Source organism: Leuciscus leuciscus (genome assembly GCF_965113295.1).
Source record: "Leuciscus leuciscus genome assembly, chromosome: 23".
NCBI classification, from domain to species: domain Eukaryota; kingdom Metazoa; phylum Chordata; class Actinopteri; order Cypriniformes; family Leuciscidae; genus Leuciscus; species Leuciscus leuciscus.
In genome coordinates, this window is record NC_138747.1 from 22908706 (window position 1) to 22933253 (window position 24548).

At 40.0% G+C, this 24548-nt stretch overlaps 1 protein-coding gene across 5 annotated transcripts in view; it reads left to right on the forward strand.

The window, feature by feature from the left end:
* Positions 1-24548, forward strand: part of pank4 (pantothenate kinase 4 (inactive)) — a 55312-nt gene that overhangs the window by 17803 nt on the left and 12961 nt on the right. For all 5 annotated transcript variants that reach the window (XM_082156742.1, XM_082156744.1, XM_082156743.1 and 2 more), the window contains 2 exons: positions 24005-24117; positions 24331-24418. In XM_082156742.1, the coding sequence (XP_082012868.1) occupies positions 24005-24117; positions 24331-24418 (201 nt within the window). The remainder of the gene's footprint in view (positions 1-24004; positions 24118-24330; positions 24419-24548) is intronic.

The following is a 24548-nucleotide window of genomic DNA, read 5'->3' on the forward strand; positions in this document are numbered from 1 at the left end:
AAATAGAGCCTTATTGTAAAGTGTTAATGATTAGTTATTTACCGATTCAGACGTCTCCTGAGTTCACTGTTGGAAAAATCAGTTGTTTTAACCATTCATTAAAATTAATCAGTTCAAAGGAGACATTAGTTCGCGAATATGCACGTTGTGTGATTGATTATCCCAGCAGTTAGGACATGGACATCCAAGATTTGTGTCAACACAGAAAACATTTCATCACTGGATAGTTTTTTTCGTTTAATTAAAGTGTTGTTTTATGTCAGCTGAATGTCTGGAACGCTTTTCAGAGAAGATAAGGCAACTTATTTAGCACAATTCACACCGAGCGGCAATTCAGAAAAAAAAAAAAAAATCTCCGAATGCTCCACATGAAACTTTGGTCTTCCGACCTTTTAGCACCGTGTTGATTTATTTTGATTAATATGTGCGAGGGAGAGAGAGCAAGACAGCGCTTAGTTTGGAGACGGTGAAGTCTTGTTTACACTTTCGCCTGGCTTCGAAGAGAGAGAGTGCGCGCGCGCGACCGGGTCTCTCTCTCTGCTCGTTCTTTCATTTAAACAAGACGATCAAATAAGACTTTGGCGGGACAAAAATTCACTTTGGCGGGCGCTAAAACAAGTTCAATGCAGGAAAATTCATGCGTGAATTTAACTGAGTAGTAGCCTACATGACCATGCACTCGCACAAATGCGACCACATAAAATTTTAACTCGCACATTCTCAAAAAATGGTCGCAGTCTGGAACCCTGTTGTGGTGGTGGTAAGGGTCTCTTGCCAAGGGCTTCAGCCATTCTTCCGCTCTCCGCCCTGAACTGAAATGTAGTAGTGACATCAGGTTCAAGTACGCCCACAAGCCGTGCGAGTTATTCGCAGTTTGGCTGGTGGTTATGTTGCCCGCACACCGCCTCCCATGGCCGAAACTGGTATTATGACACCTGTCGGGCTGTGGCTAGTAATTTAGCATGCTAATTCAGGTTGATATCTCTGCAGCACTATAACTTGTCATTTTTGTGTCTGATTGGGTCGGAGAAACTGCAGCTTGCATTCACGTTCCACTGTTTCATGAGCCATGGTTGACCTGCTGGTTTTATTCCAAAGAGCATGACATTTTGCAAAAGCAGACCGAGACAGCCTCTTGTAGGTTTCGTTTGCAGCTCCTCCTGCAGCAGTGGCATCAACTGTGGACATAAGATTGAGGAGATGGCATGCACACTTTTGGTGCCTTGGAAGTTGGTACTCAAGGCCTGTGTTGTCATCCAGAATAGCAGACACATCTTGATACTCCACCTCTGACTCACTCTGATCTTCTGTTGCATCATCAAGGGTGGAGTCACTTTCCTCTTGTACATTGGTGGCTTCCTCCTCTATCTACTCACCATATAATTGAAAGGCTGTCAGGAAGTTTGAGCCACTGTCTGTTGTCGTCCTGGTAACTTTTTCCAACGTTCCAACGTCAAACGTGTGCGAGCCTTTGACAGGTCTACAAGCCAATGCAGCGGAGTGCCTCTCCAGTGAGGTGTTGTCTATCCAGTGACAGGTGACACCTAAGTAGCTACGTTGTCTGGCAGACCAGCAGTCTGTTGTGGTAGCAACATAGTTCACAGCACTCAGCTTTTTGATGATTATGCTCTTCTTGTGTTTTGCAGCTTCTTGTATTCTTGTGCATAACGTTTTCCTTGGCATTACTGTATGAGGTTGCAAGGTTTCTATCAAAGTCTTGAAGGATGGCGTCTCAACCACAGAAAATTATTGGTTGGCCTCTCATACAAAATTTAGCACCAGCTTGTCAAGCGTTGGCTGTGTTACCCGCCCTGGGGCAGCGAAGGCAGTGATTTTTGCATTTTTCACAGGAGTATCACTGGAAGAGGAGGACTTGCGCTTTCTGTGGTTCTCTATAAAGTCTGTGTACTTAGACAGTTTGTTGGGGTGAACCCTCTGTGAAAAAAAAATCAATAATAAAAAATCTGTGAGGCTACAGGGAGATCAAGACATTAAAAGAGACTTATCACATCAAATTTGGATGGATATATATACACTCACCTAAAGGATTATTAGGAACACCACCACCAGCCTGCACAGTGGTAACAAGGCATGATGGATCCATGTTCTCATTCTGTTTACGCCAAATTCTGACTCTACCATCTGAATGTCTCAACAGAAATCGAGACTTTTTTCCAGTCTTCAACTGTCCAATTTTGGTGAGCTCGTGCAAATTGTAGCCTCTTTTTCCTATTTGTAGTGGAGATGAGTGGTACCCGGTGGGGTCTTCTGCTGTTATAGCCCATCCGCCTCAAGGTTGTGCGTGTTGTGGCTTCACAAATGCTTTGCTGCATACCTCGGTTGTAACGAGTGGTTATTTCAGTCAAAGTTGCTCTTCTATCAGCTTGAATCAGTCGGCCCATTCTCCTCTGACCTCTAGCATCAACAAGGCATTTTCGCCCACAGGACTGCCGCATACTGGATGTTTTTCCCTTTTCACACCATTCTTTGTAAACCCTAGAAATGGTTGTGCGTGAAAATCCCAGTAACTGAGCAGATTGTGAAATACTCAGACCGGCCCGTCTGGCACCAACAACCATGCCACGCTCAAAATTGCTTAAATCACCTTTCTTTCCCATTCTGACATTCAGTTTGGAGTTCAGGAGATTGTCTTGACCAGGACCACACCCCTAAATGCATTGAAGCAACTGCCATGATTGGTTGATTAGATAATTGCATTAATGAGAAATTGAACAGGTGTTCCTAATTATCCTTTAGGTGAGAGGATATATATATATATATATATATATATATATATATGAAATGTTTAAAACATATGTAACCTAAAAGACAAACATTCGCCTATCCACTGCAAAAAACAAAAACAAAAAAACGAATTTAGAAAACTTACCGCTACATGTTTCCTCAAGTTAGATGTTGAGTTTTTGAATGCTGAAATGTCCGTTTGTTTTGGTAGACACAGAAGACACTGCATAATGTAGCTGCTGTTTCGCACTTTTACTAAGGTAAACATGCTTTCAATATGAGGCCAGGGCTGTTCCTCCTTGTCTGTGTCTGCATTGCCGATGGTTGATTGTGACATTTTTGTTTTGCTATGACTGTAAAGCTAACCCGTCCTGCCGGCCGCCGCAGAGATTGAGTATGGTCATGTGACGAGACTGCACAACTACGTTTGATTGGTGAAACACAGTCACATGGTTGAGCCTTTAGCGTAAGTCTCACTCTCTGTCAAAATAAAACATTAAAATGAGGCGTACGCGGGGGGGATAAAAACAATGACGCGTAGAATACCAAAGAGGTAAAAAGAAAAGTAACGAGCTCATTGTAGCCTAATGTAGCGGAGTAAGAGTACAGTTTCTTCTTCACAAATCAACTCAAGTAAAAAGTATAGTGATTTAAAACTACTCCTAGAAGTATAATTTTTTCTAAAACGTACTTAAGTAAATGTAACGGAGTAAATGTAACTTGTTACTACCCACCTCTGGTTTTGGACCAGCTGTAGTTTGTTTATTATGTGTGCAGGGCAACCACCCATAAGAGCATTACCATAATTTAGCCTTGAGGTCATGAACGCATGAACTAACTGTTCCGCATTTTTCATTGAAAGCATATGTTGTAATTTAGATATATTTTTAAGATGGAAGAATGCGGTTTAACAGATGCTAGAAACGTGGCTTTCAAATGAAAGATTGGTATTAAAGAGCGCACACCCAGGTTCCTAACCAACAACGAAGACTTGACAGAGCAGCCATCAATTGTTAGACAGTTTTCTAGGTTAGTACATGCAGAGTTTTTTGGTCCAATCATTAGAAACTCTGTTTTTTCAGAATTAAGTAGTAGGAAATTACTAGTCATCCAAAATTTTTTATCAGTTATGCTTTCCGTTAATTTCTTGAATTGGCAAGTTTTATTGGGGCGCGAAGAGATATAGAGCCGAGTATCATCGGCATAACAGTGAAAACTAATCCCATGCTTCCTAATGATATCTCCCAAGGGTAGCATGCACAGAGTGAACAGCAACGGTCCTAGTACTGAGCCTTGTGGTACTCCCTACTGAACTAGTGATTGATATGATATCTCTTCATTTACTGCTACAAACTGATAACGGTCAGATAAGTATGATTTAAACCATGCTAATGCAATTCCACTAATGCCAACATAATTTTCAAGTCTGTTTAAAAGAATGTTGTGGTCAATGGTATCAAATGCAGCACTAAGATCGAGTAACACTAAGATCTAAGTATTCTAATAGAGAGATACAACCACGATCGGATGATAAGAGCAAATCATTTGTAACTCTAATGAGAGCAGTCTCAGTACTATGTTACGGTCTAAATCCTGACTGGAAATCCTCGCAGATTCCATTTCTTTCTAAAAAGGAACATACTGCCTTCTCTAGTATCTTTGACAAAAAGGGTAGATTTGAGATCGGCCTGTAATTGACTAATTCTTTTGGATCAAGTTTTTTTTTTTTTTTTATAAGAGGTTTAATAATACCCAGCTTAAAAGTTTTCGTATATCCTAGTGACAAAGATGAATTAATGATATTAAGGAGAGGATCAATGACCTCTGGAAGCATCTCTTTCAGTAGCTTAGTCGGAGTAGGGTCTAACATACATGTTGTTGATTTCGGTGATTTAACGAGTTTAGACAATTCTTCCTCTCCTATTGCAACGAATGAATGGAATTTTTCCTCAGGGACACTACAATGCACTGCCTGATGTAGTAGACGGTTGCATTGTTATAATTTTCTCTCCAAAATGATCAATCTTTTAAGTAAAGAAGTTCATAAAGTCATTACTGCTATGCTCTAATTTAGCCACTGTATCAAATAAATACCTAGGGTTGTGTTTGTTTTCTTCTAAGAGAGTGGAAAAATAAGCAGATCTAGCAATTTTTAAGGCCTTTCTGTACGCAATCGTGCTCTCTCCACAAAATTTGAAAAACGTCTAGTTTTGTTTTCTTCCAGTTGCGCTCCATTTTTCTGGCTGCTCTCTTAAGGGCCAGAGTGTGCTTGTACCACGGCGTTGGACTATTTTCTTTAATCTTCTTTAAAGGAACACGCCGACTTTTTGGGACTTTAGCTTATTCACCGTATCCCATAAGTCAATACATATCATTTTCATCTCCGTGCGTGCCGTAACTCTGTCTGACGCACCCACCGCTAGCCTAGCTTAGCACAAAGACTGGAGGTAAACGGCTTCAGCTAGCATACTGCCTAGAGCCCTGCACGGGGCAAAACATCCAGCCCTAACCGAGACCTGGCCCGTGGTGTTCAAGCCCTAATCCGGCCCCAGCCCGAAAACGTCTGCAATTTTTCAGCCCGAACCCGACCCGAGACCAACATCAATATCACTTTGAGCACTCTTTGACGCGCGCTCTCTGATGCGCGCTGTCTCTGCTAGACGCACACACAAGCCGCACACACATACACACACACGCTACTAGGTAACATTTTATTATAGGCCTCAAACATAACTACCACCACCGACAATTATGCCCACAAATATTAATACAGACTGTCCATTACAGAGAAGCATAAGCATGCAGTAGAGAATATTATATAGCCAAATGTGATCCAGCAGTAAATAAAGATTTACGGCCTACCTTTTTTTGATGTCAAGCAAATTTATTGAAGAACAACGTTTCAAAGAACTCTTCGCCAACTGGCTAACGTTAAATAATAATAAAAATATAATAAAGAAAAAAAAATCTGTTGAACTGAGTAGGTTCATTCCCTGTTTATTCGCGATCGTTGTGAAGAAAAAGAATAGCATCCACTGTTGAAGGCTTCAGGCTCGGTAATCAAATCAAAACTCTTTCAAAATGCAGCTTTTCCTGAAGTATTGGGAACTTTTAGTAACTCCTTACGCTCCAACTTCTCCCTGATGCTCTGCATGGTCAACTGTCACCTAATGCATTGCACGCGCATCGCGTTACTCGCGTGATCGCATATTGCGTTGCATATTTATAATATTATCAATATAACAATATTTCATACAGTAGCCTGCTCTCTGCACATATATTATGGGCACGATGAAAGGAGAAAAGCTAAATGAGCCCGAGTCCGACCAAAGCCCAATCTATAAAAAATAAAATAAAAAATTTACCCGACTGCTCCCAATAAGTGACAAAATAACGCCAACATTTTCCTATTTACATGTTGTGATTTGTATAGTCACAGCGTGTACAAATAACATGGTCACATATTCTCAGAAGGCGAAGCACTGCTACTTGGGCGGTGTGATTTGCTCGCAGTGCCTGAGAAGCCCCGTGGTGAGGAGCAGAGTTCGCTCAGAATTGGAGTAAATCACTCCGCAGAAGTAGCAGTGCTTCGTCTTCTGAGAATATAGTTCCCAGTATGTATACGGTTAGAAGATGGCTGTGTCTCATGTGACCATGTTATTCGTACACGCTGTGACTATACAAATCACAACATGTAAATAGGAAAATGTTGGCGTTATCTTGTCACTTATTGGGAGCAGTATGCTAGCTGGAGCCGTTTACCTCCAGTCTTTGTGCTAAGCTAGGCTAGTGGTGGGTGCGTCAGACAGAGTTACAGCACGCACGGAGATGAAAAAGGTATGTATGGACTTATCTAACTCTGGGGGATAAGGTGAATAAGCTAAAGTCCCAAAAAGTCGGCGTGTTCCTTTAAGCGCAAAGGAGCAACTGTCTCTAAAGTGCTGGAAAAGAGAGTCAAAAGTTTCTGTCGCAATATCGAGTTCTTTTAAGCTATCTGGGATGCTGAGGAGATGAAACTGATATTATTAGTCAGGAATATTATTAATAAAGCAATCTTTAGTGGCAGAAGTGATAGTTCTAACATATTTGTAACATGGAGTCGGCTTTGCAACCTTGGCTAAATGGAGTATACTCGAGACTAGATAACGATCTGAGATGTCATCGCTCTGCTGCAGAATTTCAACGACATCAACATTGATTCCATGTGACAATTTTAGATCTAAAGTATGATTATGACAATGAGTGGGTCCTGACATGTGTTGTCTAACTCCAATAGAGTTCAGAATGTCTCTAAATGCCAATCCCAATGCGTCTTTTTCGTTATCTACATGTACAGTGAGGAAAATAAGTATTTGAACACCCTGCTATTTTGCAAGTTCTCCCACTTAGAAATCATGGAGGGGTCTGAAATTGTCATCGTAGGTGCAAGTCCACTGTGAGAGACATAATCTAAAAAACTATATCCAGAAATCACAATGTATGATTTTTTAACTATTTATTTGTATGATACAGCTGCAAATAAGTATTTGAACACCTGAGAAAATCAATGTTAATATTTGGCACAGTAGCCTTTGTTTGCAATTACAGAGGTCAAACGTTTCCTGTAGTTTTTCACCAGGTTTACACACACTGCAGGAGGGATTTTGGCCCACTCCTCCACACAGATCTTCTCTAGATCAGTCAGGTTTCTGGGCTGTCGCTGAGAAACACGGAGTTTGAGCTCCCTCCAAAGATTCTCTATTGGGTTAACCCTCTGGGGTCTAAGGTGTTTTTGGGGTCCTTGAGATGTTCTGACATGCCCTGACATTTGTGCTTTTTTCAGTTGCTTATAAACATATTAATGGCAAAAAAAAATTACACACTATTTAGCACAAACAGGGCTACCATAATATGTGAGCAACAAGAATGTACATGTCTGCATTTTTGAGAGAATAATGTTTATGCGTGGTTATTGAAAAAACTAAAAACTAAAGTTTCTGAAATAAGGCCATAAAACACATACTAAATATGTGCCAATAAGACTTTTGTCTAATAGATGTCATTGCCTAGTGTTTTTTCTTCAAAATGATGTGAAAATCATCCTGCCCTTATCATTCACATAACACAATACATTGATTTGAATTTTGCAAAGCACTTTCTGTTTGGAAAGGCAATATGCGGAGTGGGCGTCAACGATCATGCATATTTAGTGGTTCACACCTTAGGAGACAATGGGGCCTGCATACTTAATGACCCTTTCATTCAGGTGAGTCACTGAGCCACAAGAATGCAAGAGCAACAGTTGGAAGCATCTCAATTATTTTTTATTTTTCCACATATTGTGCTTGCAATTTGGCCTATAATATCCAAGGAAAACATGTCTAGTAATTGTGCAGTTAATTCTCAGACTGTATTTTCAGTTTTGGAATATTTATCCTCTCCCCAAATTTGTCACTAATAAAACACAATAAAAATTATTTAAAGAAAAGGCTTATTACCTTATTACCTTTTAATAGTTTGTTTACATCTACCTTGTAAATATATTTTTTTATTAAAAATGTTACAATTACAACAACAATTCAAGTGTAATCTTTCTTTGTAAAAACTAAAGTATACATTTTATCATACATATTTCAAAGTTAAGGATTTGATTGATTATTTGATTACTTTATTTTTGACAAAACATACTATATTTAACATGAGCAAATATTGGCAAACAAATATTGGCTTATTTGAGTTGGCAGATATTTTACAGTAAAAATGTATAATCTATCCAAAACTAATCAACGAAATGTTGTCTTTCATATGTCTGTAACATAGCTCTTTCATTTTTATTATAAGAAATATAAATGTTTCAATATAAATTTAATATAAATACGTTGCTTATACAAATACATTTTATTTCAACATTTCAGTCGATTTTTACTCAGTATAGCAATACAGTTTGCTAAAACCGAAACATTCATTCACAAACAGAAACGCCTGACTGTAACGTTGTTTTTATGAAATATTAGGGCATATGTTAATTTTCAGTTTACTCATCTCAGTATAGCAATACAGTTTGCTAAAACATCATCATTCATTCACACAGAGACGCAATTTAAATTTAAACTGTCTTTTTGCGAGCTGTGATAAACAGCGCGCATATCTGCGGCTGCCGTTCATTCATTCACAGAAACGCGATTAACTTGAGAAGGAAAAAAAACGTACTACATATTCGGATCCTCTCTCCTGCAATACCCGCACTCTGAGGTAGATTTTCCGTTATTATTATTCCTCACAGCGCTGCCAGATGGTGTAAACACGTAGGCTACAATGATATGATTAAACTTGTGTTTTCTCGAGCTGATATGGGGGCGTTCACAGGTTTGCCTCAGTAATTTGTGTTTGAATAGCACGCGCTCTCCGTGGGCGGAGTCACATTACCTTTGAATGAGCTCTAATTAGCTCGACTGGAATCGCTCTTTTAATACAGATTTCACAAGATAAGAATATTTGTTTTTTATATAAATTACCTCATTTTAAAGAAGAGAATTCAAGCTTCATGCCTGTGTGTCTGTATGCCTGTTTGACTCAGTATTCGCTGAGTTATTGTTCATTTTCGGACGCGTTTCAGAATGGTCTTCACTGACAGAGAGAAGGCAGAACTCGCATCACGTTTATTTTTCTTTATTTGGCAAAAAGCACAACACTTTGTTTTTATTGTGAGTATACACAAAAATAATACACATTTAACAGAATCGATTGATGTATGAAACTTGCTTGTAATATCAAAGTCAACAGAGCAAAATTAATTTCTTTTGAACTGAACTGAAAAAAATCCAGCAAAACGCGCGGGCGCGTTTGTCGACCTCAGAGGGTTAAGGTCTGGAGACTTGCTAGGCCACGCCAGAACCTTGATATGCTTCTTACAGAGCCACTCCTTGGTTATCCTGGCTGTGTGCTTCGGGTCATTGTCATCTTGGAAGACCCAGCCTCGACCCATCTTCAATGCTCTAACTGAGGGAAGGAGGTTGTTCCCCAAAATCTCGCAATACATGGCCCCGGTCATCCTCTCCTTAATACAGTGCAGTCGCCCTGTCCCATGTGCAGAAAAACACCCCCAAAGCATGATGCTACCACCCCCATGCTTCACAGTAGGGATGGTGTTCTTGGGATGGTACTCATCATTCTTCTTCCTCCAAACACGGTTAGTGGAATTATGACCAAAAAGTTCTATTTTGGTCTCATCTGACCACATGACTTTCTCCCATGTCTCCTCTGGATCATCCAAATGGTCATTGGGAAACTTAAGACGGGCCTTGACATGTGCTGGTTTAAGCAGGGGAACCTTCCGTGCCATGCATGATTTCAAACCATGACGTCTTAGTGTATTAGATTAGATTAGATTAGATTCAACTTTATTGTCATTACACAAGTACAGGTACAAGGCAACGAAATGCAGTTTAGGTCTAACCAGAAGTGCAATAGCAGCAAGTGCAGGATATACAGTGGTTCCATAAGTGCAGAACATGGATATGTACTGAATAAATATAGAGTTGAATACTATTATAAACAAAAAAATTACAGATAGATTTGTCCTATGAATATAATATACAGATAACTATTACTGTGAACAGAATTTACAGCTAGATATGTACTGAATATAATATACAGATGGCTATTACTATAAACAGAATTTTTACAGATAGATATGTACTGAATATAATATACAGATGGCTATTACTATAAACAGAATTTTTACAGATAGATATGTACTGAATATAATATACAGATGACTGTTACTATAAACAGAATTTTACAGATAGATATGTACTATGAATATATATACAGATGGGTGTTACTATAAACAGAATGTGAGCATAATATACAGATGGCTATTACTATAAACAGAATTTTACAAATAGATATATGTATAAGTTAGGCTAAAATGAGCAGTATAACAATGGATTTAAAGTAGTGCAAATAAAGTTTGGACAGAAGCTATCCGAGTGAAAGTGCAGTGGAAGTAATTGCATATTACAGTTAAAGTACGGTATTGCAAATGTATATGTAAACAGTCGGTACTGTAAATAAACAGTCGGCAGTGCAAATTGAGCATATTCCAGTCAAGGTAGTAGTGCAAGATGCATATGTAAACAGTTGTTTCTATAATAACAGTCAGCAGTGCAAATGAACATTATAGTATTGCAAATAACAAAATGGAGGCAGGTGTGAGGAGGGAGAGGAGAGTCAATCAGTATATGAGGGGAGTGGGATCAATGAGGGTTAGAGTTTAATAAAGAGACAGCTCTGGGGAAAAAACTGTTCTTTAGTCTGCTGGTCCTGGTCCGTAGGCACCTGAAACGCCTGCCGGAGGGCAGGAGAGAAAACAGTCTGTGGGCTGGGTGAGAGGAGTCCTTAAGGATGCTGCGAGCTCGATGCAGACAGCGTTTCCTCTGGATGTGCTCGATGGCAGGTAGTGGAGTCCCAGTGATGCGCTGGGCGGTTTTCACCACCCGCTGCAGTGCCTTGCGCTCTGCAACAGAACAGCTCCCATACCACACTGTAGCACAGTTGGTCAGGATGCTTTCTATTGCACAGCGATAGAAGTTCACCAGGATAGTGGAGGAAAGCTGATTCTTCCTCAGTGTCCTCAGGAAGAAAAGGCGCTGGTGAGCCTTCTTGACCAGGCTGGAGGTGTTGGTTGTCCAGGTCATGTCCGCCGAGATGTGGGTCCCCAGGAACTTGAAACTGGAGACACGCTCAACAGCCATTCCATTGATGTGGATGGTGTCGTGTGTGCCTCTTGACACTTTCCTGAAGTCCACGATGAGCTCCTTCGTTTTGGTGGTGTTGAGGAGCTGGTTATTTTCAGTGCACCATGTGGCCAGGTGCTTGATCTCCTCCCTATAGGCAGTCTCATCGTTGTTGCTGATGAGACCAATCACAGTAGTGTCGTCCGCAAACTTGACGATGGAATTAGATCCGTACACAGGCTTGCAGTCGGAGGTGAAGAGGGAGTAGAGAAACGGGCTTAGCACACAGCCCTGTGGTACACCAGTGTTGAGTGTGATGGACGTGGAGCAGTTGGAGCCTGATCGAACATTCTGGGGTCTGTTGGTCAAAAAGTCCAAAATCCAGTTGCACATGGAGGTGTTGATGCCCAGGTCTCCAAGTTTGGCTATTAACTTAGTTGGGATGACAGTGTTGAATGCTGAGCTGAAGTCAACAAACAGCATGCGTGCATAAGTGTTCTTATTGTCCAGATGTGTGAGCACAGAGTGCAGTGCCATGGAAACTGCATCCTCTGTGCTCCTATTGCTACGGTAGGCAAACTGGTGTGAGTCCAATGTGGATGGAAGAGAGTCTTTTAGGTGTGCCAGGACCAGCCGCTCAAAGCACTTCATTACGATGGGTGTGAGTGCTACAGGGCGGTAGTCGTTAAGGCACTTCGGGCTGGAGTGTTTTGGCACTGGCACAATGGAAGTGCATTTAAAGCATGTTGGTACAGCTGCTTGGGCAAGAGACAGGTTGAAAATGTCTGTAAAAACCCCAGCGAGCTGCTCCGCACATGCCCTGAGTACGCGTCCAGGGATGTTGTCTGGTCCAGCAGCCTTGTGTGTGCTGATCCTGCTCAGTGCATTGCAGACATCTGTGGAGGAGAGTGTGATCGGCGGGTGGTCAGCTGAGGATTTGAGCTTGGTGGCAGTTTCTCTGTTGTCTCTTTCAAAGCGAGCATAAAAGTCATTTAGCTCGTTCAGGAAGTTGACATCAGTGGCTGCGGGGGTGGAGTGAGAGGGTTTGTAGTCACTGATGGCCTGAATGCCCTGCCACATGCGCCGAGGGTCAGCGTTGGAAAAGTGTCCCTCTATCTTAAGCTTGTAGCAGTGCTTGGCCTCTTTGATGCCCCTTTTCAGATTTGCTCTGGATGTGCTATAGGCTTGTGCATCTCCTGATCTGAAGGCAGTGTTGCGTGTCTTCAATAGGAGTCGCACTTCCCTGTTCATCCATGGCTTCTGATTTGGGTATGTGGTGATCTGCTTCTGGGTTGTAACACTGTCAATGGTGGTATTGATATAATCCAGTACAGAGGAGGTGTAGCAGTCAATGTCCGTGTGAGAGCCACTGGTGGCTTGAGAAGCAAACATACTCCAGTCTGTGTGTAGAAACCTTTCCTGGAGTGAGGAATCTGCCCCCACAGGCCACACCTTGATGGTCTTCACTGATGGCTTCACGCGATTGATGAGAGGTGCATATTTGGGGGTGAGGAACAAAGAAAGGTGATCTGACTGTCCCAGGTGGGGGAGGGGTGTCGCGACGTAAGCTCCAGCCATGTTTGTGTAAACATGGTCTAAGGTTTTGTTTCCTCTGGTGTGACAGGAAACATGCTGGTGAAATTTCGGTAGCACTGACTTTAAGTTTGAATGATTAAAATCACCCGCAACAATAAACGCAGCTTCCGGGTGAACGGTCTGTTGTTTACTGATGGCTGCGTGAAGTTCTTTCATAGCAAACTTGGCATCAGCATCCGGGGGAATATAGGCTGCAGTTATAATAGTGGAAGTGAACTCCCGCGGTAGATAAAACGGTCTACATTTAACCATGAGAAACTCAAGGTTAGCTGAACAATGTCTCCCAACAATAGCAGAGTTTGTGCACCAAGCTTTGTTAATGTAAATGCACAATCCACCACCTCTGGTCTTACCGGAGCCATCTAATGTTCTATCCGCCCGGAATGTATGGCGTCCCGCTAGCTCAATAGCGTTGTCCGGTATTCCGCTGTTTAACCATGTTTCCGTGAAAATTAGAACATTACAGTTCAAAAGTCTCTTGCTGTATGTGATGTTGAGTCGAATCTCCTCCATTTTGTTCAACAGCGACCGTACATTGGCAAGGAAAATGCTGGGTAAAGAGAGCCGGTGTGGTGTTAGCTTTAGCTTAGCTCTTAGTCCTCCGCGCTTCCCCCGCCTTTGTTTACGATCTCGACGCCGCCTGCGAGCACTTCCGCCCGGCCGGGCAGAGTGCATAGCCTCGGGTGTTTTGGCGATCTCAGGAAGGAGTCGAAGGTTGTCCATAAAACTGTCGGAAATTCGCAAACCAATATCCAAAAGCTCACCTTGGGTGTACGATGTTAAGGCACAACTGTTCTGCACGAACAGACCCGAAATGAGCAAGAAAAATACTGCTAAATTGCAGAATCTGGAGAGACCGCGAGCCTCGCGATGTACTCGCGCCGCCATCTTGGTTCCAAGATTACCAACAGTAACCTTGGAAACGGTGGTCCCAGCTCTTTTCAGGTCATTGACCAGCTCCTCCCGTGTAGTTCTGGGCTGATTTCTCACCTTTCTTAGGATCATTGAGACCCCACGAGGTGAGATCTTGCATGGAGCCCCAGTCCGAGGGAGATTGACAGTCATGTTTAGCTTCTTCCATTTTCTAATGATTGCTCCAACAGTGGACCTTTTTTCACCAAGCTGCTTGGCAATTTCCCCGTAGCCCTTTCCAGCCTTGTGGAGGTGTACAATTTTGTCTCTAGTGTCTTTGGACAGCTCTTTGGTCTTGGCCATGTTAGTAGTTGGATTCTTACTGATTGTATGGGGTGGACAGGTGTCTTTATGCAGCTAACGACCTCAAACAGGTGCATCTAATTTAGGATAATAAATGGAGTGGAGGTGGACATTTTAAAGGCAGACTAACAGGTCTTTGAGGGTCAGAATTCTAGCTGATAGGCAGGTGTTCAAATACTTATTTGCAGCTGTATCATACAAATAAATAGTTAAAAAATCATATATTGTGATTCCTGGATTTTTTTTATTTTTTATTATGTCTCTCACAGTGGACATGCACCTACGATGACTATTTCAGACCCCTCCATGATTTCCAAGTGGGAGAACTTGCAAAATAGCAGGGTGTTCAAATACTTATTTTCCTCACTGTATATTAAAATCACCAAAAATTAGGACTTTATCACTAGGGCAGTCATGGTCTAGTGGTTAGGGAGTTGAACCAGAGCCGGTGGGAAATGACTGAGGTGCCCTTGAGCAAGGCACCTAACCCCTAATCGCTCCCCGGGCGCCACACAAAGGCTGCCCGCTGCTCTGGGTGTGTGTATCCACGTTTGCAGTGTGTGTGTGTTAACTACTCACTACTCTGCTCCTAATGTGTGTGCATTAACTTGGATGGGTTAAATGCAGAGGTCAAATTCCAAGTATGGGTTACCATACTTGGCCGTCACGTGTCACTTTCACTTTCACTTTCACTTTCACTTTCAGTACTAACTCCGATAAAAAAAAATCTGCAAATTCTTTGATAAAGTTTGTATGGGGCCCTGGTGGCCTGTATACAGTAGCTAGCACAAATGCCAATGGGGATTTATCATTTACACTAGATAGTGTTACATTAAGCACCAACACTTAAAAAGAATTATATTTGAAAGTAGACTTCTCAGTAATTCTGAAGATATTACTATGAATTACAGCAACACCTCCCCCTTTTCCTTTCAGACATGGCTTGTTTTTATAACAGTAATCTTGGGGGGTGGACTCATTTAAAGTAATTTAATCGTCTGGTTTTTGCCAGGTTTCCGTCAAACATCTATAATCTGTAATCATATCATTAACAATTTTGAAGTAAGGGATTGATTATTCAGCAACCAGAGCTTCATCTCTATTAGATCTATTTTTTATTTGTTGAACATCAATTAAATTTTTACCCTTAAGGTAAAAGTGGGTTTGGGAGTTTTTTGCATTTCCTAGTTTGGGGAACCGACACAGTCTCTATATGATGATATCTAGGTGAAAGAGTCTCTGTGTGATGGGATTTATCTGACCTCTGTGACATTAGACAGCTAGCAGACGGTCTGTTTAGCATGTCTGTCTGCTTCCTGACCTGGGCCCCAGAATTACATAGTCAAGGATCAACTCTGAGACTGTGTGCCATATTACTAGACAGAAGAGCCGCACCATTCCAGGAGGGATGAATATCATCTCTTTTCAACAGGTCAGGTCTGCCCCAAAAACTTTTCCAATTGTCTATGAACCCTATATTATTTTGCAGACACCACTTAGACAGCCAGCCATTGAGTGAGGACAGTCTACTTACTCTCTCATCACTCCGGCAAACATGAAGGGGGCATGTAAAGGGAACTGTAGTGTATTGAGCTGTATGTAAACTCAGGAATAAGCACTGTTTGGCAACTCTAGAGATTAACTCTGGGTTAGTTTTTGGTTGGCAAGTTCATTGTCCAAAAGATCTGTGTTCACAGAGTTTAGTAATTCATATTGTGCAGTAAACCAAAAGAACACTGTTGTCCCGACTCTTTTTTTGTGTTGTTTGAACGGTATCAAAACACAGCTGGAACCACTGACAGTGAAAACTCTTCACATGTGCTCTCAATCATAACCGCTACTGAATATCTGAACACAAACAATGATTAAATGCACAGTGGCAGATCTTCTTCTGTCTGTCCTCCAAAATGTAATCAAATATATATTTCTGCACGTGTAAACTAACTGTCTAAGCAAAATAAATTTGTTTTCAAGATGAACAGGTTGCCACCACTGCGCAATTCTTACTAATTACATACTCTTTAGTCTCTTGTAGGAGGCATGATAAATAATTTTCCATCCAAATTCTGTTATCATTATCATAGTTTAGTCTGTTTGGAGTATGTAGGTCAAATGACTTTGTTCATATTTTCTGTGCTCGTTTTGTCAGTTTGACCTAAAGCCAACATGTCCGCCCATGGTGCTGGACATCCTGACTTTGTAGAAAGTAGGCTATAGTTGAAGATAGTTCAGAAGTGAAAAAATACAAGAAATGTGTATGACTGAATTTTAGTATATTTTGTATATTTTGTACATTATGTATTTTTTGCATAAAATAAATTATAGGATTATTGATGACTTTGGCCTTTTTTATACCCTAAAGCCCTATTCGCACGGGATTAGTATTACCCCTGGACCTCTGTAATTAAGAAATTACCCCCTGACGTCTGTTTTTGGTGGCTCATTCACACGGGCAAATAAATGTTCGTAATTCCCTCGAGTTTACGGACTTTACAGCGTGCGCCCACCCATTCACACTTCACTAGCTGAACGTGCTGAAACGAAGATCGCGCTGCAGTATTGCAATTCAAAAAAAGAACTTATTTAAAACCAATTTATTAGAGAAATATATGATATATATTATAGAATATGATATTATTGTATAAATATATAATATCTTCTTTTTCTTTTATTCTTTGTCCATATTTACAACAAGCCTGCCTGAAGAAGGTATTATAAATACCGAAACGTCGCGATAGGCTTGTTTTTCTATTCATTTTATTTGGTTTATTTCATTTTATATCATTTTTACTCTTTCACACTTTGATTTTCTTGAGATACTTACAGGATGGACGTCTTAAGAGGCCGTGTGAGACAAAAAATGCTCCACGATACAGACTACTAAATTACACTACCACAAAAAGCGTCCAAACTTTCCAAAAGAGCTTCCATGTTGCGCCAAAATACTTAATTTGACGTTTCCATGACAACGGTCCGAGTTGAGCTTCCAGATCACGTCTTTACTGTAGTTTGTTTTCTCTTTTGCAGCACTTCATAGTTTTTATTGGAGAAAAACATAGCGAGTGGAGTAGAGCATATCGAGAGATTTTATTGTTAATATAGTTTTAATACAGACGTAAAATGGACTGTTAAACGGCCCATAATGGTTATTACGTTCTTTAGGAAACGATAGGCTCACAGAAAAACAGCCCAAATCACAGACATCGGGATTCGCACGGGACTGGTATTATCAGAGGTAGGTCATTTTCGGGGGAATTTTTACAGACATTTTTACAGACATGGCAGATTCGCACGGGATAAAAATCACAGACGACCTCTGCGATTATTACAAATTACCGGAGGTCCCTAAATACTAATCCCGTGCGAATAGGGCTTAATAGGGCAATTTATCCTGGAAGATACAACTCATAAAATCCAAACTACATTAAATATTTAAAAAAAATTCCAGATGATATAAAAAGTGTCATGAATTTTCTTTTTTTTTGGATCATTTTCCACTTTTGCCTATTTAATACATTTCCTGTTACGACTCTGAGTGAGAAACCACTTCAGGCGATTCAGTGTGTGCAGGGAACTGAACAATCAATTCAAACTGATTCGCAAACCAATTCAGTCATTTTTGCCAACTTGTTTGATCAAGTCTTTGAACAGAATCGACTCAAAAGAGTGATTCATTTGTGAATGGCGCATCGCTCATGCCCCAGAAAAAAGCTTGGAATAACTATACGTATTTCTTAACATTAAGACTTAAGTTGATTTATCCACGTTTTAATATGCTCTCGTTCATAGAGATTTTTAGATGGATACCGTGGCTTTTTAGGTTGGGTAGAATCTGCAATCTCTGCCCCAGTTTGTTTGCTGGATGCAATACGCTGTGTTTCCTGCCAACTGGCATCCCGGGGTGACGAAATACTATTGGGTGAACTGGCAGTGGGTAAGATCACACAGATCAAAACAAAAACAGACATTCCAACACGGAACGCACATTTCAAAGTAAAATAACTGGCTGTAGAAGTGTTTTTCAGAGAAACGAGTATGTGAACTAAATATCTGCATACATATTATGGTATTTTTATGCTTTAGTAAAGTGAAAAAGTTACATACAGCACCTTTAAAGTAAAAGTTCCCAGTTTTAAATCTACTCTTAAAAGTACATGTACCCACCTCTGATTAGGAGTGATAGCACAGTTTTATAATAGGCTACATGAATTAGGCTTTTGCATGAGTGTATTAAGGCAATAGCCTTGTGGGTAGCATATCGACATGTACCACAGCTGTGCCACAGGTGATCCGGAGTTTGTGTCCGAGGATCAGGCTTTTCAAACCAACATCATAATTTTGTCTCTAGTTTAATATTTGTCAATAATACATTTTTTTAAATGTACATTTATTGATTTGAAACAACTTTCGAAGCTTTTTCATTATCTGCCATTTTTATTAGTAGGTCTAGTAAGCTGTTTATTTTTAATTGATACTTAATGACTACAACATTTTAAATATTTGCTCTTAACCGATGTTGGCCAACAGCAATAAATTATTGAAATTGCCCGACAGCATAAATTAAGAACAGAAATATTTATTTGCCTCTCTCTAGCAGACACACTGGATTTCTTTCAGCAAGTTTCTTTGTCTCCCTAGATGATACACGGCAGGTCTCTCTTGTATAGGTAATAAAATTAAACGTTTCAGGGAAGAAAGAAAAGCACATTTTTCGCTGTGTGTCATCCACACAAAAAAAAAAAAAAAAAAACGAACTGTAAATTATTTAGCCTTTTTTCATTAAAAGGACCTGAATGCTTTGTTGAATTCACGTTGCAATAAAAATAAGAATACAAATAATAAAATACAAATCAAATAAAAGAGCTCTTTATATCTCCTTCTCCACTCGCATTCGTTTCAGGGCAATCGACACTCTACGAATGAAAGACACATTTATATTGTCATGCACCCCCACTGTGAAGCTACTGAACTGTCCCTCCCAACCCCCATATCTGTGATTCAGCGTCTGAGGCTGGCTACTAAAAACAAAGTGAAGTCGCACCAGAACAATTCAGACTTAAAGGGCACCTATTATGCCCCTTTTCACAAGATGTAAAATAAGTCTCTGATGTCCCCAGAGTGTGTATGTGAAGTTTTAGCTCAAAATACCAAACAGATAATTTTTTACAGCATGTTTAAATTGTCATTTTTGGGGGCTCAGAAAAACGCACCGTTTTAGTGTGTATCCCTTTAAATGTAAATGAGCTGCTGCTGCCGCCCAAAGGGCAGAGCCTCACGAGCTTGCGCTCAGAGCCAGGACAATCTCATCTGATAATATCAAAACAGAAACTCTCAGTAGCGGTGTTCATTTCGACCCGGAGTCGGACAATAATGCCCACAGAGCCAGTATAGTTTAGTTTAATTACGGTTATAACTAATTTGTCATCTGCTTTTATCCACTATTAATACAAGCCTGCTGTAAAAAAAAACAGTCCGAATGATGACCAAAATATACTGAGGAGTTCAATGAAGTTTATTGTACATCACACAAAAGATGAAGTGTTAGTTTTACTCCAGAAAATCACTGTAAGAGCTAAAAAACACAGTGCGCATTAAAGTCTTATCCATAAACTCTCTCTCTCTCCCTTTCATTATCATCAACATACACAGCGAAGTACACAAAACACTTGTTACAACCGACCAACAGTAAACCAATATATACACAAGTTCTTAGAGGGTGCTTAATAAACTGGTAAACTTTATATCCGTACAACGACTCGATGAGCTGTCATAAAGTGCACGACTTTATTTATCCCACTTTCATTTCGGCCGTGGCCAGTCGCTCCGGAGACTGTAAGCTTGATCACGAACAGTTTGTACTGATCCATCCTCTAGTAACAAGAGTAAATGAAGACTGCTATATTCATTCTTACATCCAACAACAAAACACCGCAATCGCTTAGGAGACATTCTTGTCTACAGTTGCTCCAGCGTCGAAACAATGGCGGACTGTGTCCAGCTCACTCAGGGCGGGTCTATGCTCAAACTGCAGTGTCAATCAACAGTCGTGGGCGGGGCCTGTGCAAAGTGACGTCACATTGCCCCGAATCTGAGAACGGCTTGTTCTGAGACAGTGCTTATGATTTATGGGGATTTAAAAAAAGCACTGGGTGGATTTTTATCATTATAGGGTGGTTGTGTACACACACTGCCAACACACATTTATGTTCAAACACCATGTAAAAGTGAATTTTGCATAATAGGTGCCCTTTAAATCGCTATTCTAAACATTAGGCTAACATTAATAAAGCAATTTACCTTCAGGCTGAAGGTAAAAATTCAGGACTATTGGAGATTGTTAAAGGTGTTCCTCATGGATCTGTTTTGGGGCCTCTTTTATTTACATAAACAGTCTTGATTATGATATTCAGGATGCTAATTTTCACTTTTGTGCAGATGATACTGTCATGTATTGTGGTGCACCTTCTAAACAGCAAGCCTTGCTTAAGCTTCAAAGTGGCTTTTGATGTCATTCAGTAACGGGTTCATACACTAAAACTTGTTCTGAATGTAGATAAAGCCAAAATTATGTTATTTTCAAGCTCGAAAAAGGTAGTAGACTCTCTTATTCCTCTCCAAACTTTACGAGGTAATGTGATTGAGTTAGTAAAAGAGTATAAATATCTTGGCATCATTATTGATGATACATTATCTTTTGGCTCTCACATAACTCAATTAAATAAAAAATAAAGCTTCGGTTTTATTTTAGAAACAAGTTTTGTTTTTCATTTAATGTAAGAAAGAGGTTAGTTTCTGCTACTTTTTTGCCTGTACTTGATTACGGTGATGTGGTGTATCAATTTCATCTCATCTTCTCTCCTCTTTGGATGCCGTTTATCATAGCGCTTTAAGATTTATATCAGATTGTAAACCTTTAACTCATCATTGTATATTGTATAAGTAGCCTGGCCCTCTCTGTCCATTAGAAGGAAAATTCACTATTACCTAATTATTTATAAAACTATTCCAGGGTTGTTGCCTTTGTATCTAGGTTGTCTAATTTAAAAGAAAAGTGTTGGGAAATATTCCCTCCGGCCTGAAAACTGTTTTACTCTTTCTGTTTCATTTGTAAGAACTGAACTGGGAAAAGGGGCTTTTATGTATGCAGCTCCATTTGAATGGAATCTACTCCAATCGAAATTGAAATTACAAACTCTGGTGCCTATGGAACATTTTAAATCTATTATTCGGTCACTAGAAGAAGACTCAGTGATGTTCAATTGTTTTTAAGTGTTTTAATTTTATATTTGTTGTTTTGATCTGTAAGTTTGTGTTTGTAACTGCTGTCCATTCTTGGCCAGGACACTCCTGGCCAGGATTTTCCTGGTTAAATAAAGGTCAAATAAATAAAATAAAAAATGAAATCATTCAAAGATTGAAATATTGAACAATTAAAGGTACAATATGCAAGAATTTTTGCCGCTAGAGGGCGCTACATTCCAAACAACAACAACGGCGTAGCTTGATGACGATGTGAAGGAGCGTGGAATGATGGGAACTGTCGTTTTAAACTCCACCGTGGATGTAAATCAGTCAGACGGGAATCGAAAAATCATGTTCATGGATGAGGCTAAGTTCTGTTTTTATAAATGTTGCGTTTAATGACATGCTTTTAGTGGCGAGGCTGGCGTGGTTCAGCGCGGTCTGTGATGGGAGAGAAAAGAGACGAGCAAGTAGGTCAAGTGCAAATGCACCTGTGTCTTATTGCAGTGATCGGCGTGGAGAGACCGCTTATAAGCCGCGCTGGAACGAGAGAGAGACTGGAGAGAAAATTGGACGCAGAGAAAGAGAACCGGTGGATCCGAGCTCTCATTTTTGAACTGTTTTGTGCCGTCGCGGTTGCCACATTGAATGCGCGTTGTGCGCGGCTTTTGTTTGTTTTGCTTTATTTTAATAAAGTACGAGTCCCAGTCACGACGACGCGTCTTCTTCCTTCCTGACTCTTAAACCTCATCACACTTTTATTTCATTAAAATGAATTAACCGCAAGAAAAGTAAGGTTTAATACTTCATAGATGTTACTGTATTTGTTGAATTCATTGTTGTGATAACGCTGCGCAGTTTTACGTGTTCTAAACAATTGTTGTAAAAGTACATTCGAACATGCCCACATCATTTGCCAAAATACTGATTAATCTTTATGTATAACACATGCTATGTTTATTTACATGGCCATAAACACCAGACGTGATAAACAATGTCAATAAACTAAACACAAATCTAAAGCAATAATACTTTCCTTACATAAACATAACTATTACCGAATGCTACATTTGGAAAATATAAAATTAAGCATGCTTTGTCGACAGAACCAGCTGCAATCGGTAAAGAATAATTGTGTTCCATAACGACAGCACGAAACAAGCTAACGTTTGTAGCTTGATAGACGCTACAACTACAACTTCCGCATTTGTCCAGGACTCCACGCAGTACGAGCGGAAACCGAGGGTGACGCGGATATGACGCAATTGACTGGCGACTCCCAGCTCCCCCCTGCTCTAACGCCCCGTTTCCTTGGTTAAAATCGCAATTTTCTCACGATTTAAAAATAGTTGGAAACATTTGGGATATTGTAAGTAATCAACTTAACAAAATATATAACACTGGCCTTGAGATTTTGGGATATTTTAATGCAAAATTCTTACATATTGTACCTTTAATAAACATTTATAACAAAAATACTATGACTATGTAAATGATTTAATTCCTTCATTGATTGAAGAATCAGATGCTTTTGCTTGATGATTTAGCTGCTTCGTTTTACTATGCCAGCTTTTTCCAAGCAAAACGAAGTGGAACTTCACACTCATGTTCCTTGTTGCCATGAACAATATTTTCAACTTGATAATTCAATTCCACAGTCAGGGATGCTGAGATCCTTACAACCGTGTTTCTACAAACACTCTCTGGATTGCGAACCCCAGTTCTTTTCAGAACTGATGTTTGTTGATATTCTGTTTGGAATTCTACAAATGTGAATTCATTCATACCGTTGTGTGTATATATATATATATATTTTTTTTTTTTGTTGCTTAGTGTAAAATGGAAATGAATGGTAATTGTATTGCCTATACATGTAAGCACAAAACATTTTGGTTTATAATTATTTAATGTGTTTTAGAACTGCAGGAGACACAATCTCTGCATTAATCAAAAAACAAACGAACAGTAGCCTGTGTTTGTTCAGGATTTGACCCCATGTCATTGACATTGGTGGCCTATGCTCTACCACTCGACTACGAATTAACTTTTTGCAAAATGCCCTGAAGTTCCCTTTTCCAGCAGTAACCAGTTTTATACCAACTGATAGCGTGCCCGAGCACGCTAGAGAGAAGCGCTCTTCATTCGTCTCAATCAGCAATAGTAAAAATATCACTGTTCCACCTAAAAATCCACCGTTTCTGTCGTTTTATTTATTTTATGGCATTGTACAGTATGTTGGGATGGAGGCGCCAGAAATGCAACTGATAGAATGCACTACAGCACGATATTACGAGATTTCTTCAAAAGCAGATCGTAGAGACGTTTTAATTGTTCACAATCAAAAATTGTCATATCGCACCCCCCTACTCTAGATATATTATATTGATTATATATTATTTGTCAGTAAATTTCATAGCTTGTAATATATTATATCCCACAGCCAAACTTGAATCCACATGTTCATGACTTCATCTTGTTTTTTTGAACAGGTGGTGAAGCGAGCTGTGGCTAGCCAGAAAGACCAACCAGAGGCTGTGGAGAGGGCAGAAAAGTTTCGGCAGAAATACCGTCACAAACTCCAGACTCTTCGGCACCAGCCTTTGTAAGAGCATCATGAACCTAAAGCCTCTGCTTTGGCTCATCACGGGTTCATTCTTCAGCTTGACTGTATTTGTGGCTTAATATTCAACAAGATCTTAGTAGCAATTAGGATGTTTTATGAGTTACAGTCTTGTAGTGTGTGTGTGTGTGCTTGAGTGTTGCTGGATGAGTGTTTCTCTCTTCTAATGTAGCTTGCCTCTCCTCTCATCTCTAGTGCTTATGGATCCCTCACCGTCAGAAGTCTTTTAGACACAAGAGAACACTGTTTAAACGAGTTCAACTTTCCTGACCCCTACTCTAAGGTTTACATTGAATCATCATTCACCTTGCCTGTGGTTTTTCAAATCACATCAGTTCCCCACAATCTGTCATTTAAAATCTTGTAAACATATTTTTCTGTCATGAGATTGTTTCAATCTCTATCTTTGTGCA